General features: G+C 44.8%; 1 protein-coding gene across 14 annotated transcripts in view; it reads right to left on the bottom strand.

Annotated features, from left to right (window-relative positions):
* The window catches only part of COL26A1 (collagen type XXVI alpha 1 chain), a 200,071-nt gene that overhangs the window by 139,868 nt on the left and 46,051 nt on the right, over positions 1-14,152 (bottom strand). For 11 of the 14 annotated variants that reach the window (XM_072882109.1, XM_072882107.1, XM_072882108.1 and 8 more), the window contains one exon: positions 5,591-5,694. In XM_072882109.1, coding sequence (XP_072738210.1) covers positions 5,591-5,694 — 104 coding nt within the window. The remainder of the gene's footprint in view (positions 1-5,590; positions 5,695-14,152) is intronic. The other 3 variants (XM_072882098.1, XM_072882104.1, XM_072882112.1) reach the window with 1 other exon arrangement.

The raw sequence follows: 14,152 nt of genomic DNA, 5'->3' as shown, positions 1-14,152 counted from the left end.
ATGCTATGGAAGAAAATATCAGGGTAGATACTACCCAACGCCTGTGTACTATAGGGTATACAAACATCATTACTCAGAAAGCCACTTCCATGCATCAGCAATTCCATCAAGGGTGATCAACATGCTTTGATGTTTTTTTTCATGAAATATTTTTGAAGGTAGGTTTACAGAGTTAGTTACCACATTTTACTACCTACTTACTAATTGCTTTACTAACTAATTATTAGGAAAATCAGGTTGCACTTAACAGTCCATAACATTTACATAATTCAGTTATCATATCTAATAAACATTAAAATTTGGAATGAGAAGGTATTTTTAGAAGCAAGTTTGCTATGTGGAACCAAGTGTTGGACTTCGAAACAAAGGTCTCAAAATGAGAGCAAAGTCACATTTCACTACAGGAATTACTGAGCCAGTCTCTAGTGGATAACTACATACGTGCAAGGATCTGCGCTAGATCCAAAGTTGAAAGGAAGGTACCTCAGCCTGCCACACATTCGCAGCATAGAACTGCCCTGCTAACCAGAGAACACTGAGACAACCACTTCTGGGAGAATTTCACTGTTCAAATAGAAGCTTTTGCTTTGATTATGATGGGAGTTGGACTCTGCTGAACTGGGGAAACATCACTGTACTAGGATTTAGCAGCAACAGAACAGATAGTGCAATGCCTCTCGACTCCCACTGCCTTCTCTTACATTTTCTCAGTTTCTAAGGGCAAGATGAAAAATGCTCAGTGGCAGCAAAGAGCTCTGCTACTCGCTGTATGTGTTACACAGACTTAACTCCCTTGCTTCCAAATGGTGACTACGAGGAAGAAATAAGAAGGAACTGAAGTCCTTGACGAAAGGAAAAAAACTTACACAAGCTCAACTCCTGAAGAGAACTACTGTGATATTACGGGAAGTGTTACTCCATAAGCTTCACATATTTTCACATCGATTGACAGTTCTATGTTTTAATGGTTCACAGGGGAGCAAACCAAGACCTGGAGAAGTGAGGTCCCATCAACACCACTTTGAATACCCTTCCTTCTAGAGCACTTTAATGGGTTTTCAAACTTTCAGGTCTCTAGTTTTGATGTTCATTCTCATGGCCTCCTCAAATTTTGTATCATAATTGCATATGCTAGTTTAAGATTTTCCTGGTAGTGTTGTTCTGCATCTCTCTTCCTGAGACCAAGAAACTTTGTGAACCCGCAGTAAAAAAGGAGAGGGTTTTTGCACTCTATCATACCACGAGGGAAGTCCGCATTTTCTTACGCTGCTTTGAAAATTGTAAACACATGGGAATCTAAGAGGTTTGAAAAATATCAGGATGCCAAGATGCAACAACAGTTATTAAAAGTAGATAAAAATATTCCAGGAACTGAAGTGGGGGGGAGGAAAGTTCTCCAATTAAACCATTACTTGAATAAGGATGCTCAAACTTCCTATTCCTACTTGTATTCTTATGGAAAGAAAAAAAAAAGTAAGCTTGGAATCACAATGGCATCACTTTAGAGGTGCCGAGGTTACTCTTGGAGCTGCTTCTTGCCCAAACAGCTAAGCTGTCTACCATCAATCTGCTTCTGGGATAAATACGATACTGGCTACTGTCCCAAATTCAAGCAATACAAACAAACAAGAAAGAAAGCTATGTTGTAACATGAAATAAGACCTTGCCTAGCTGGAGAGCTCTAGGGCAGTGCTGAGCCCCTGAACTTGCTAGGGACACTTTTCCTCTCCCAAGAGATTGCACTTGCCTTTGAACTTTCAGCCATATAGAAAAAAGGCTGAGTTGAAATGTCAGCATCATCTTGGATTCAAATCAATCAGCTTGATGCATGATTGCAATAGCTAAACCACTTCACCTCTGCACTGCCCTCGTCCATATGTTCTTTATATCAGCAGTCAGCAGACTGGGTGGCTCAGTGGATTCATTTCCTGTCCTAGGCTTGGGCTCCAGTTTAAACAAAACAAAAAACCCTGAAACTGGAAAATAAAAATTAGCATCTACTGACAGTTAAATTCACCAGACTTGTTTGCATCAAGTCTCTTTCTCCATCCAAGAAAGTTGCAAGAAACCCTTCGGGAAGCCCTGGTACAACTGGTGATTTTTAACTATCTACTCAACTAGCTGGTCACAGTTCTACAAAAACAATAAAGGAATTAGAGACCTTTCAAATGTTGACATACTTTTGGGTGAGGGGAAAGCAATGAACGGAAGGGGAGAGCCCCAAGCAGTATCGACTTAAAGGAAACAGATTAGAGCAGCCATCCCCACCTCAGTAAATTAATAGCCCACTGAGTAGCAAGATCTCCACCCACTTCTAGAGCTGGGCTTCCTCCAGACAATGCTGCTCTATCAGCTACAATGCAAGAGTTAAATTCCCAAGATAATTTAAATCTAAACTATGTGCAGCCTTCAGCATTAATGTAGGTGCCTGCCAGCTGGTGACAGTTAAGTGGTTACTTTCTCAAGCTAAACTTATTAGCTAAGGGTCAAGACACTCTGTAGTAACCGAATTGCATTTAACAGCTTGCTGTATCAGAGCGCAGTATGTTACCGTGGAAGGGGAGTTTTCTCACTGAAGGTGTGTTACAGCAAGCAGTCTCATCAGGATTCTGTCATGCTTTGGGGCTAGACGTCCACACTGGACTGTTTCCTTTGCAAAAGAGAAGTTGACCTGCCATTTGGGAGATAACAAGAAAGTATGCATGTCGGAAATAGCTGCAGTGCAGCCTTTGAATGATTTCAAGTTCTTTGACTTGGTTCACCCTCCTACCTTCCTATCTTCCCTTGTAAAATGCAAAAAGAAATAAATTTTAAAAGGCCATGGAAGGCCTCATAAAAGGACAGCTAGTAAAAATAATCCATCCTCCAGATAGGCTACAGCGGCTCCCCCAAAGACGCTGTTCCAGAACAGCATAAAAAAAAGGAGCAAGTATCAACCCTGCTCACTTGGGATGAAAGAAGGAATCAACAGATAGGATCTCCCAAGCCTCAAGATGCAAAAAAACACCATCAGTCTGAAGAAGGGACCCTGCAGCCACGCCCATGCACACACGACTCCCAAAACTGCTTTGTGTGCTCGATCAATCCATTATCTCCTCACTTTGTCCTACTCAAGAAAATGCAACCTTACTATTCCAGGGCCCATTGGGAAAGAAAACTTTTTACTTCAGTCTCTGGAAACAGGAGACATCTTGAAGCAGCAGCTCAGAGCCATTGTAGCTGCCATTCTGCTGACACATGGAGAACAATAGTGACTGTCAGACAATTGGAGCATTTGCAACACAGCAAGAAGGCAAGTTAAAAATAGTGCAGGTCCAATCTGCCTTCAATCATACCTACCTCACATCAACTTCAAAAGCACCAGCTGCACATACAAGTGAAATGAAATATGGAGGAGAAATCTAACTAATACCAAAAAAGATGAAAGCATTTTGAGGTTCTACCCTGCTAATTCACTGTAGCTTCATAACTGCTTTGTTTTTGTTTTTAGTTTTGTTTTCTTTTGTCTGCTGTTTCCAGGAAGGATCTACACAGATGTAAGCATCCTACCCTCTCAGAGGAACTGAATTTATAGTAGGAGAGAGTGCAGAAAGGAAAGAGTACAAAAGGCTTTATATCAGGTTGCCAAAAAGTGCTAAAAAACTCTTAAGTCTCTTTTACTTACAATTCCAAGTGACACTAACATTAAGAATTAACATAAGGAGCAAGTAAATACTTCAATTTTAAAACTGATGCCTCTGGACAGCTTGAGGTGCTGTGCATACCACTAGTGTCAATACTGCTGCTAGAAATTAAGTGGCACAACCCTGCTGTACTAGAAAGGGGGCTTTTTTTTTTTAATTTTCCTCCTTCTTTCAAAAATATGGGACTGTCGGTAACACCAGATGTTTTAGGAAGGAAAAAAAAGGTAAAAAGAATCTCACACATGAAAGTGAGGGCTTGCTACTGGCTTTCTGCTCACACTCCACAGACCATATCCAAGCCCAAAAGAACAGTTCCACCTTGAAAACTGACTGTATAAAATTGTCACCTCGTTCCACAGACCCGCTCCTGTGAGATCGCTGCTGACTTTCTCAAACAAGCTTATGTTGGCTTTTTATTTCCACTGAACTCTGCTGAGACAGATCTGGCACTGCGGGAGGGAGCTGGATTCTCTCCTTTACACCAGCAGCACCACTAAGCTGTAATTACTCACACCTGTCCAAACCTACAGGCACGAATGGGCTGCACACATGGGCTTCTCGGGTCCCCGGTCAGATCCTCGGCCAGGCTGAGCCGCAGCTACTTTGGAAATAACAGTTCTGCCACAATCCTTAGCATCCCCCTCCCCTGCAGTGACAGGTAAAAATCCAAGCTACATACAGCAGCTTCTCTTTCCCAGGCTCACTTCTTTAGCAGCATGCTAAAATGCAAAGCTCTCTCCTGCAGACTGCAACTTAGGGTAGCTTTGTCACTTTTTAAGACTTTAAGACTTTTCTTGAGCTTCTGGGAAGCTATTGTTTCCTCAGCAGCCTGAAGTGAGCCGCTGTCTGCAACCATCATTCTTTGTGACTGTAACAAGACAACTTCCTAGTTAGAGATTTGCCCGAATTGTGTGATTAGCACCAAGGTATCACAGCACAAAGAAAAATGAGGTGTAGCTACAAAAAGCAGAGTCTTCAAGATGTTGGACACCCTCAATGACCCTTCACCAGCCAGCAGAGGCAGGCTGTGTTGACCTGATGCAAACGAACAGAAAACTCAAGGCTTAGTTTCTCTCCCATTCGTAAGCCATGAACACTCATGACACAGATTCAGCAGATGCCTTAGTGCCTAAACTTGAAACTCGATGGAGAAACAGGATTTGTTTCAAAGCCCCAGAAGCAACAGTTAAAGCAGAAAAAAATAAGGAAGGAAAATGCAAAACCTGCCCTTTTTGTCCATCATGATGAGAAAGGGAAAAGACTTTCCTTTCTTCCAGCTCTGGAAAGAGCCTTGTGTTTCCTCTGTGTGAAAGATCAGATGCCAAACCCAGAATTGTGTTTTCACATGTACTGTGCAGCCTGAATGTTGCACCAATTAAGTCAGGGGCAGGTGGGAAGGGGAACCAAAAGGTGACTAATTTAATTCAAAGCTCTCTGGGAACACATATTATTCGTGTCCAGACCTTACAGGCATAACTCTTACAAGCAGCCATCCAGGGACCAGCTTTCATCAGCTACAGCAACTGATGGTGATGACAGCGGGCTGTGGAGAAGATAACACACTGACATGGAGAAAGCGCATTTTCTGAAGGACTGTGCAATGGGGACGCCAAGCCTGAGCCCATCTATAAACAGGTCATCCCTGAGTACCCATTTCTTCATTTCTTTCCCCCTCCCTGTTCAGGCTTCTTTGCAGGCATTCAGTATGATCTGTTTTCCAAGACCAGCTTTTGGAGCTTGTGTGTGAGCATTCAGATAACGATGGGGAGTGAAGAGAATAGGTGATTTGTTCCTGTGTTTGAGAGGCGTAGAACAAATTAAGGAACAAAACCCAACTCAATCCAGCCAGTCCATCCACACATCCCCTTGCTGCTCTGTAAGGACAGATGCATTGCTGGATAACTTACCCTCTTCACAGTTGCTCCCCGTGAAGCCAGGACAGCACCTCCACTCCAGCGTGGTCACAGTTCTGTAGGACATTTTGTACGTGGGCCTGATGAGAGTCCTGTAACTAACACAAACAAGAAGTCAGTAGAATGCACTTACCTCCTCAAGGGCAGTGCTGCTACTAATTCATAGCACATCTTCCTGCCTAGATATATCCCTAGAGCATCCAACCACCCCCAGCTGCAGAAAAAGGAGACACACAAAATAACAGAGCAACGGTTTACCACAGTGTGGATCTGATTAGACAACCCTTATTTTTCTCTGTAAGCCCTCATACTCTTCTAGCTCTTCCCCACACCTCCCCCCTCAAATAACACCAGTACGGTTTGTGGAGGTCTCATCGCTACCAAGTAATTGCAAGTAGCGGAGATTATAACTTGTTTCCCCTCACTCTACCTCCACGTGGATTTCTCAGACGTTGAACAAAGGCTGGCATTAGCCTTTCCTCACTCAGTACTAATAGTTTCCAAAACATTACTCTTACAAAAATTGCATAAATCTCTCGGGTGTCTTCTCTTGTCCCACTCCCACCACTCAGATATGGGGTGTATCAACATATCAGTGTGACAAAGATCATCATCAGTGATCTGCATGGAGCTTTTTTTCCAGATAGGTGGCCTGTGCCTCAGTTTTCCCTATCTGAAATAGGGTTACACTCTTCCTCACCACAGCCAACGTTCTGCAGGACACATTCGTTAGCTCTGTGTACAGCACACAGCACCCCCAGGGTCCCAATTAAAGCACAAGTACTGCCATGCCCCTCTGGAAACTAGAGGGCTACCTGCGGACACAAGCAAACTTGTGCAAGGCACCAGTGATTCTGAAGTCAACGCAAAACAGACAGTTGCATAAATGCCAGCTTTTCTTTTAAAACAGTAGCCCTTCAAAGCTGGCAAATCAGAGTTTTCTCAGTATACAGCCAGACAAGTCACTGCTGCTATTTATGAAGCTAAAAGCAAACACAGAAGTAGCACTCTACAAGCTCCCTTCAAAATTCCTACCCTTATTTAACAGCCAAAGGAATTTGGCACGCGCAGGGAGAGGCTGAAGCTTTGGGATTACAGTGTTGCAGGCTGAAGCTTTCTGCTTCTCTCTCAAGGCCAGGCAGACACAAGCCCCGAGCACCCCGGTCTCCTCGGGGGAAGAGCCTCCTCCCGCAGTGCCGAGAGCCGCCAGGAGACGGAGCGCTGCCCCAGCCTGCTCCGCCGGCAGCACTACCCCGGGCTCGCCTGGGCACAAGGCCAAAATGGAGCTAGAAGTTGCATGAATCTCATCCAAAACCCCTCCAAGGGGTAGCAGGCACAGGTGTACATCCAGGACAGCGCTGCAGTGACATTGGTACAGTTACTCTGAAGAGCAGTAACAAAGGCTTGCCAGGAGAGGCTGCCCACGTATGTCTTGGAAAGAAGGCAGCAGCTCAGTCGTGGTTAACGCAGTCTTTGGGAAACTAATTTCTCAGTAAGCTGTTGCTGATTATTTATGCCAGCTGCCAAACACAGAAACCAACTTCTCCTATAGCCACCGGAGAGGAGGGCCACACAAGCTTCCTCCTGAGCACAGGGCTGCCTGCACTTGGAACGGCATCGCCCAGCGATGGGAGAGCAACGCTGCCTCCCGAGAACATTACGTCCTCACCCTCTGAGTTGCCAAAAAGCACACCAGTTACTGCTAATACCGACAACTGTGATCCAGGCACTTGTCTAATACAGGCTGGACAGAGCCAGCTCGTCCCACCTAATTCTTTGCGCTTCTGCATCCAATGGTATTCAGGAGTTTGCAGTCACGAGTGAGTTTGAGGACTTGGCACCACGTTGATGTAGGTAGACCTTCAGTGCGTTTTCAGAGAGAGACCTAAGACTTTAAGTGTCCTGCTGAGGGTGTCTCAGAACAGCTCTGGCAAAGTTCAGGAACCGAACCCAAGTCTCCCGACTTCCAGTCCTGGCGTTGGACTCGAGATATCTTTCCACACGTAAGCCCTGAACCATCAGTCAGAAGTTCATGACTTCGTCACTAACACCACAGCTGGATTTGACCTCGAGATGAAAGTCTCCAGCCCTGTTACCAGTGTCCGGAGCCAGCTAGTCTCCAACCACACCGTGATTTTAAAACCATGTTTCTGCCAACACCAAGATGTTAAAACTCTCTCAAACTTCATTATGAAGTGTGGAGAGTGGCTTGAGCCAGACTGGAATCTTGGCAGCAGTTCTGCGTCGGGGAAGTAGCTATAGTTAAATCCTCAAACGAGCGAGGACTTCTCAGGGCATGACAAACGTGGAGCTCAGCTGTCACAGCCTACCACCCACCCTGAATTTCCTGGAAGAGTCCTGATGTTTGCAGCTCTGTTCAGCATCGTGCAGTCAGGCATGCGAAGCGGTCCCAGCTTGCTAGCTCCGATTCTCTCTAAAGTTGCTCTGTTCTTCATAGCATCATTTTTCCTCAATCACATGACATGGCACCAAGGTCTGTTGTTACATATATCATCACATCACACAGATTTCTGACTGCTATTCCAGGAGGGGAGCAACAAAAACTCCTTTAGCAAAGCATCACCACTATCTGATACCTGAAGTGTTGCAATTGAAGGAGAGGAAAAAAAAAAAACAAACATGGAAAAAGAAGAGGAAAAGAAGATACCTGTTAAAGATCAGAAACCTCGGAATGAAAGTGTGTGGAAAACACAACAGGCAGAAAAAAGGATTGATAGCAGAATAGGGAAGCCTTTCCCTTGGATGTCACCCAAGCCACAGACACTGGCATAGAAATCTGCAAAACCACAGTACGAGAAGAGGTTAGGATGAGCCACAACCTGCACCTCTCTGCTTCCCAGACAGCAAACACATGTGCTCAGTATACACAGTCCCCTTCAGCAGAAGGCTTCCAAGCACTTCACAGAGAAGCAAACTACCAGGACCTGCCACTCTACTGCAAGAGATAGGCATCATTTACCAACACGTTTGCTGAGGCTCACAGCAAGGTCCCAGGGAGTGCGGCAACACTGAGAAAAGAACCCAGAAAACTCAACTAGCAGCCACTGCTGTTACTAGATCAGCTCAAACACCTGGCTGTCCTTGGAGACTGCCTGATCAGCATCAGACAAGCTACCGGAGCTCATCTGCATGCCATCATCATTTGGGAAAAAGAGAGTCTCTTGCTTGTGGCTCTCTAAGTGACTGCCCAGGAAATGGTATCTGGGGAGGGAGCATGAGATGACTGATTAACTGATTTGGGGGTATGAAGCTAGAAATACCGGAGAGTTCAGGACACAGAGGGATGGCAGCCAACAAGTCTCACGCCTCAGCACACAAGGATACATTATCCTTGCTCTCAAGGAAGTGTCACTGAACACAACAGTCAGACATGACACAGGAAAGGGAAAGTGTGTCACATTCTTGGATCGGAGCCTCAAAAATCAGGTCAAAGAGAAAGGCGTGATCTCTGCCATGACCCAAGCAGGACAGCCTGTCACACACAGGAAATACCTTCCCCCTTCATGGATTTCCCCTGCCCTTTGACACTTACAAACAAAGCTGTTTGTACACGAAGACCACGTGAGAGGGAAGGTGTGAAACTCATTTCCACATCACAAGAGATGGTTTTGTTAGTGTGATTCATTCAGCCATTGCAGTTTGTGCCCGAGGAGACCTTGGTGATCTTCAGAGGCTTCTATTCATTTTTATTCAAGTTCCAGGTTGAAAGTTTCAACATCACTTACTGGTGGGTTTCAGGACAACAAGAGGAATGAACTTGCCTTTTTGACTGGCAAAGAATCTGGAAACCAAGGAATCCAACCTTTCTTTTACCTACTACTCTCATGGAAATGAAGTCACATATCAACCCAGTAGGTCCAACCCTGTACATATAACTGGCATATTGTTTTTCAAACAGGGACAATCCATCTTTGTTATAAGAAGCGCTACCTCTGTGTTAAAAGATCAGAACAAAGCTCGTGGTAGTTCCTCTAATTTTTGGTACCCATGGCCTGATTTACAGACATGCCAAAAATCTAAAATTTCCCATACAAAATCAGGGTGTTTGAAATCAGATTTCAAATACGTCACATTAAGTAACCGAATTTTGAAGTACTTGGCTGCCTTGGAAAGAAGGGAGGTTGGAAAGAGCTGGGCAAGTATTAACATAGAAAAGAATATCCTATGGGTGTACCCAGAGAGTCCATTTCTCAGAGACACTATCAAGAACATACTTGGTTCCCAACACCACCATCCTCACTCCAGACACACCGTCATAACTATCCTCTCAAAGCCTACCAGACACTGATTACACCAGGTAGCTTCTCTATGGATAGAGACAAGATAACTTCACCTCAATCCAGTGCCACAGCTGACGCAGGCAGAGGGAGTACCTTTGCCATCATGTTTGCACTCAGAAGCATGACAGAGACCATCACTCTGTTAATCAGACCTGTGCTCTTTTTTTTCCTGCAGCCCCAGCTCTTCCAGCTTCCCTAGTACAAAGGAAGTAGTTCCCCAGGGAAGAATGTAACCAGAGGAGTTTCAAATATGCTCCTGCAGACACTGGACAAAAAACAAAACCTGCAGCTGCAGGAGTGTTGGAGGCCATTGTACGTGTCTCCTGCCTTTGCCAAAGGGGAGGAAGAGGACTGTTTAACTCTGAGCATGTCTGGTTTGCACAACTTATCGATGAGTCTAATACCCAGAAAACAGAAACTTAAACACCTCCCATCCCAAGCTGGACAGAGCAATACTTTACAGTCTCTCAGTCCCAAGAAAAAAAGACAAAGGACATGGAGACAGATGTTTCTATGCCACCAGAGTAATCATCGGCTCCTGTCTTTATTAACAATTAGATCTCAGTGCTATTGCAGAGCAGCACTGCACTTCCCTACCAGCAAGGAGGAAGAGTGCCCAGACAGCATGTCTGGACAAGATCAAAAGGGCTTCAATTAGCAGCCTGAGGACACCTCTGCCTGTGCACAATTGACAAAGCAGATGGCCCTCCACCTGTGCCCAGCCAGCAGCACACAGCCATCCACATTGTTCCCAAACCTGAGAACGCACACCTTTGTGCTACAGCTCTAATCCCTTACACACCCAGAGCCTTTATCTATCCTGTTCACAGGAGCACTCTTCATCCTACACTTATATCCCGTGTGTTCGTGGGAGAGCAGGCATCTTTTTCCAAGTATATGACTCTACATCTTGGAGAGAAATAAGGGAATTAAAGACATAAAAGAGTTCATGTGTAACAGGACTTCAAATAGCAATCCTAATGCACTGGAATAAGCTCTGGTATTTATTATTCAATTCACTGGAAAGGAAGAAAAAGAGAAGGATTTCCCTGTGGCATTACTGCTTCTGAAACTGAGGAGGAACATCAGCTACCAGCCAATCTCTTGGGTGACAGATCCCCAACTTCTCCTACTGACCCTGTAGCAATAGTGTCTTCAAAAGCAGAGAAGACCAAAATGGATGAGCCTGCAGAATTCCTTCTTTGTTATTCTGCAAGTTAGCTTGTAAAATCCCTCAGGGAGCAGAAATGTGTTCCGTTTAAACGAAAACAACAAAAAAGAAAACCCAACATTCAAAAACACCAAACAGCAAGAATGGTCCGTGCAAGATGTCTAGCCTGCTTACATTAAAAGTGTCATCAAAAGCACATTACATTTGTGATAAGCCAAACCAGCTAGAATACTGAAAGGAAAAAAACATGCAGTGACTGGCAGCTGGAAAGGGCATTACAGCCCAGATTTGCTGTGTTGCAAGAATGCTCTCCCCTTCCATCTCTCCCACCTTTGAGTCATGTTTGAAGCTGACAGATGAGTAACTTCATGTTTGGGGTTTCAATGGCTCTTGCTAAAGTATGGAGACCAGGTAAGCCCATCCCTGTACAAGCCAGCTATGGGTTTCCAGGGGAATCTGAAGATTATCTGAAGCCAGAAAGTGCTGCAGAGACAGGATGCTCAAAGGCTAGAGTGAAATGGCTATGTGACCACTGAGCACAGCAAAAAATAGCAGGATAAAAACCTCACACAGCCTTGCTGGGAACATTGATTTTTCTAGGATGAAACAAGTAGGAGAGGAGTCAGAATATCCTGCCACAATCTGAAGCAGCATGCTTCCAGAGGTGAGAGAGAGATTTTCACAGCAACAACAGTTTGAAGCAGAAAATGCTTATCTTCTGAAGGCTGTAATAGTGCATGATCTGCCAGGCTGTTCATCACATTCATTTACCTCCTGAGATACTGTTTCAATACTGTTTTACTGACCACAACAGTCATACACAAATACTCTAATCAAAATTACGCTAATTTTGGCTAATTAGGGTAGAGCAAAAGTTATCCTATTCTCAAAGTCATAAAACACAGTAAGACAAAACAAGTACTGTTCTCATCTTGTAGGTGAGGTGGCATTGCTTGACTGAAGGCACAGGAAGTCACAAAAGCTCCAGCAACTGAATGCAGGTCTCAAATCCTTGCCTGGCCTATGAGACCACCCTTCTCTGAGCCTTGACAAGCATAGTGTCCTAAGCATGATAGGATTGTGCACTAGCCTGCAGCTGCTGCAGCAAAATGATTGCTCAGGAGAAGGGTTACAATTCAGTTGCCTGGGTTTACTGGGAGCTGGGTGCAAGCATCCAGGCAGCAGAGACCCAGAGATTAGGTTGCCATTGAAACACCAAACTAGAGACTTTATATCCCTTCCTTCAGACAGATAAATGGCATGCAATTTTTATAAGTACACTAGGAACTTCAGCCAGGCTGCTGGAAAGTTGCCCATTCACTTCGTAGCGTGACAAAGCAAAGGCATATCCTATGGCGTGCAGAAGCTGAAGTCTCCACTACACAAATGGAGAGAGTTCAAGAATAGATCTGCTGAGGGAAAGTCTCCCGCCAAGACTGCTCCAAAGCAACTCGGCACCCAAGCTAAATAAAGAGTCTGGGGTGGAGGGCAAGAACAGAGCAGCTCATCCCATCCCAGCCAAGATGACAACACTCCTGCAAAAGAAGTACAGCTGCCAGCTTCCCAAGAGCAAGTGAACAGATAGCAAGGACATCACACAACTGAAGCTGCTAGGCTGGGGATCTCACAGATACTCCTCTGTCAAAGGCCTGACCCTGAGCTGCAGTTTGTGCAATAAGGGAAAGAAACATAACACGAATGAATGGGAGACAGGAAATGCATTAAATCCTTGTCTGGCCACACTGATGTCTGCTTGTAAGCAGAGTCTCTCTAACAGAGAGCCCCTCTCAGCTGTCACCACGAGGTTGAGAGATGCCTTTTTTTTGGCTGGCGTCCCTTTTGCTAGTGAGCAGCACGATAACGGGTGCTGGCAGAATGAAAGCTCTCCCAGATATGGTTGACTCCCTGTAAACAAGGAGATGAAAACAGTTTGTTTCAAGTCACAGCTGGGAGAAATACTATAAAGTCAAAATAACACCAATGGCTTACTGACATTTTGCATTGCTCACAGTCAAGCGTAACACCATATGAATCTGGCTGTGCCCCCTCTTCAAGCTCAGGCACGAGAAATCTCACTAGAGAAGAACAGGACCTGGAATAAGCCTGACATTATCAGAAGCTAGACTTCCAGAAAACCTGAAAAGACTGGTACCTGAAAAGAGGTGCTGGTACAGAGAAGGTAAGGAGGAAACAGAAACAACGTTGTTTGATGGGAATGAAGCATTGGCCTCGCGAAGCATTCTTGCTGGACCTGGTCACGTAGAACAGATACAGTCAAGCAGGCAATGATTAAGGACTGTAAACTTCTCTATTTTGTAAACAAAATAGAGAAGCTCCTTCATATTACAGGAACACGCCCAAGAACTGGTGACCCAGAGAAGGCACAAGAGACACAAGAGATTAGTGACACAAGAGATTCTCTGCTTCTGCTTCCATGAAGAGCGTAAGCTCTCTCCTGTGTTTTGCAAAGTGTTAGGACAGGACACTATCAGATTTGATACTAGTCACACTGCTTTTCCCTGTTGAAGGTATCTACTGAAGATATCCTTACTTAGGATGTCCCCCTGAGAGATGAATCCCTTGATCTCGCAAGGTATCAGGGCTTGCAGGATTTCTGGACTTCAATCCTGCAGTAGCAGAATTAGATGAAACATGAGTAGAGGTGTCCTTTGCTGTTAGAGAGCCATGGTGGCAAAGCGGCAATCCCACAGGCTCAAGTTCTGCCATGCCACATCCATCATTCTCTTTTTGGGAGAAGTTACTTTGAAACACAAAAGAGCTAACACTTACCCTAACCACAGAGCACTTGTCTTTGCCCTGCACCACAGACAGCATGCTCATCACAAGAAAAAACAGATTCCCAAGAAAACCAGGACAGCTCCCAAGCAAACAGAAGTGTCACCCAAAGCTTTCAGACATGCTGAGAGAGCTTTTGGGATTTGGGTTGGGGTTTTTTTTTTGTTTTGAAAAAGTTGGTACAGAATCGCTCTCAAACCACTGGGGGGGAGCAAGGAGGAGGTTAAAAAAAGTAGGGCACCTGAGTTGAGTATTCTGCTCTGTTTGTCTTCTGTAGGAATTATCAGA

The sequence above is a fragment of the Ciconia boyciana genome, chromosome 17 (genome assembly GCF_034638445.1).
Source record: "Ciconia boyciana chromosome 17, ASM3463844v1, whole genome shotgun sequence".
NCBI classification, from domain to species: domain Eukaryota; kingdom Metazoa; phylum Chordata; class Aves; order Ciconiiformes; family Ciconiidae; genus Ciconia; species Ciconia boyciana.
The sequence above is the reverse complement of the archived record's forward strand: the minus strand, read 5'-3'. Positions and strand labels throughout refer to the sequence as shown.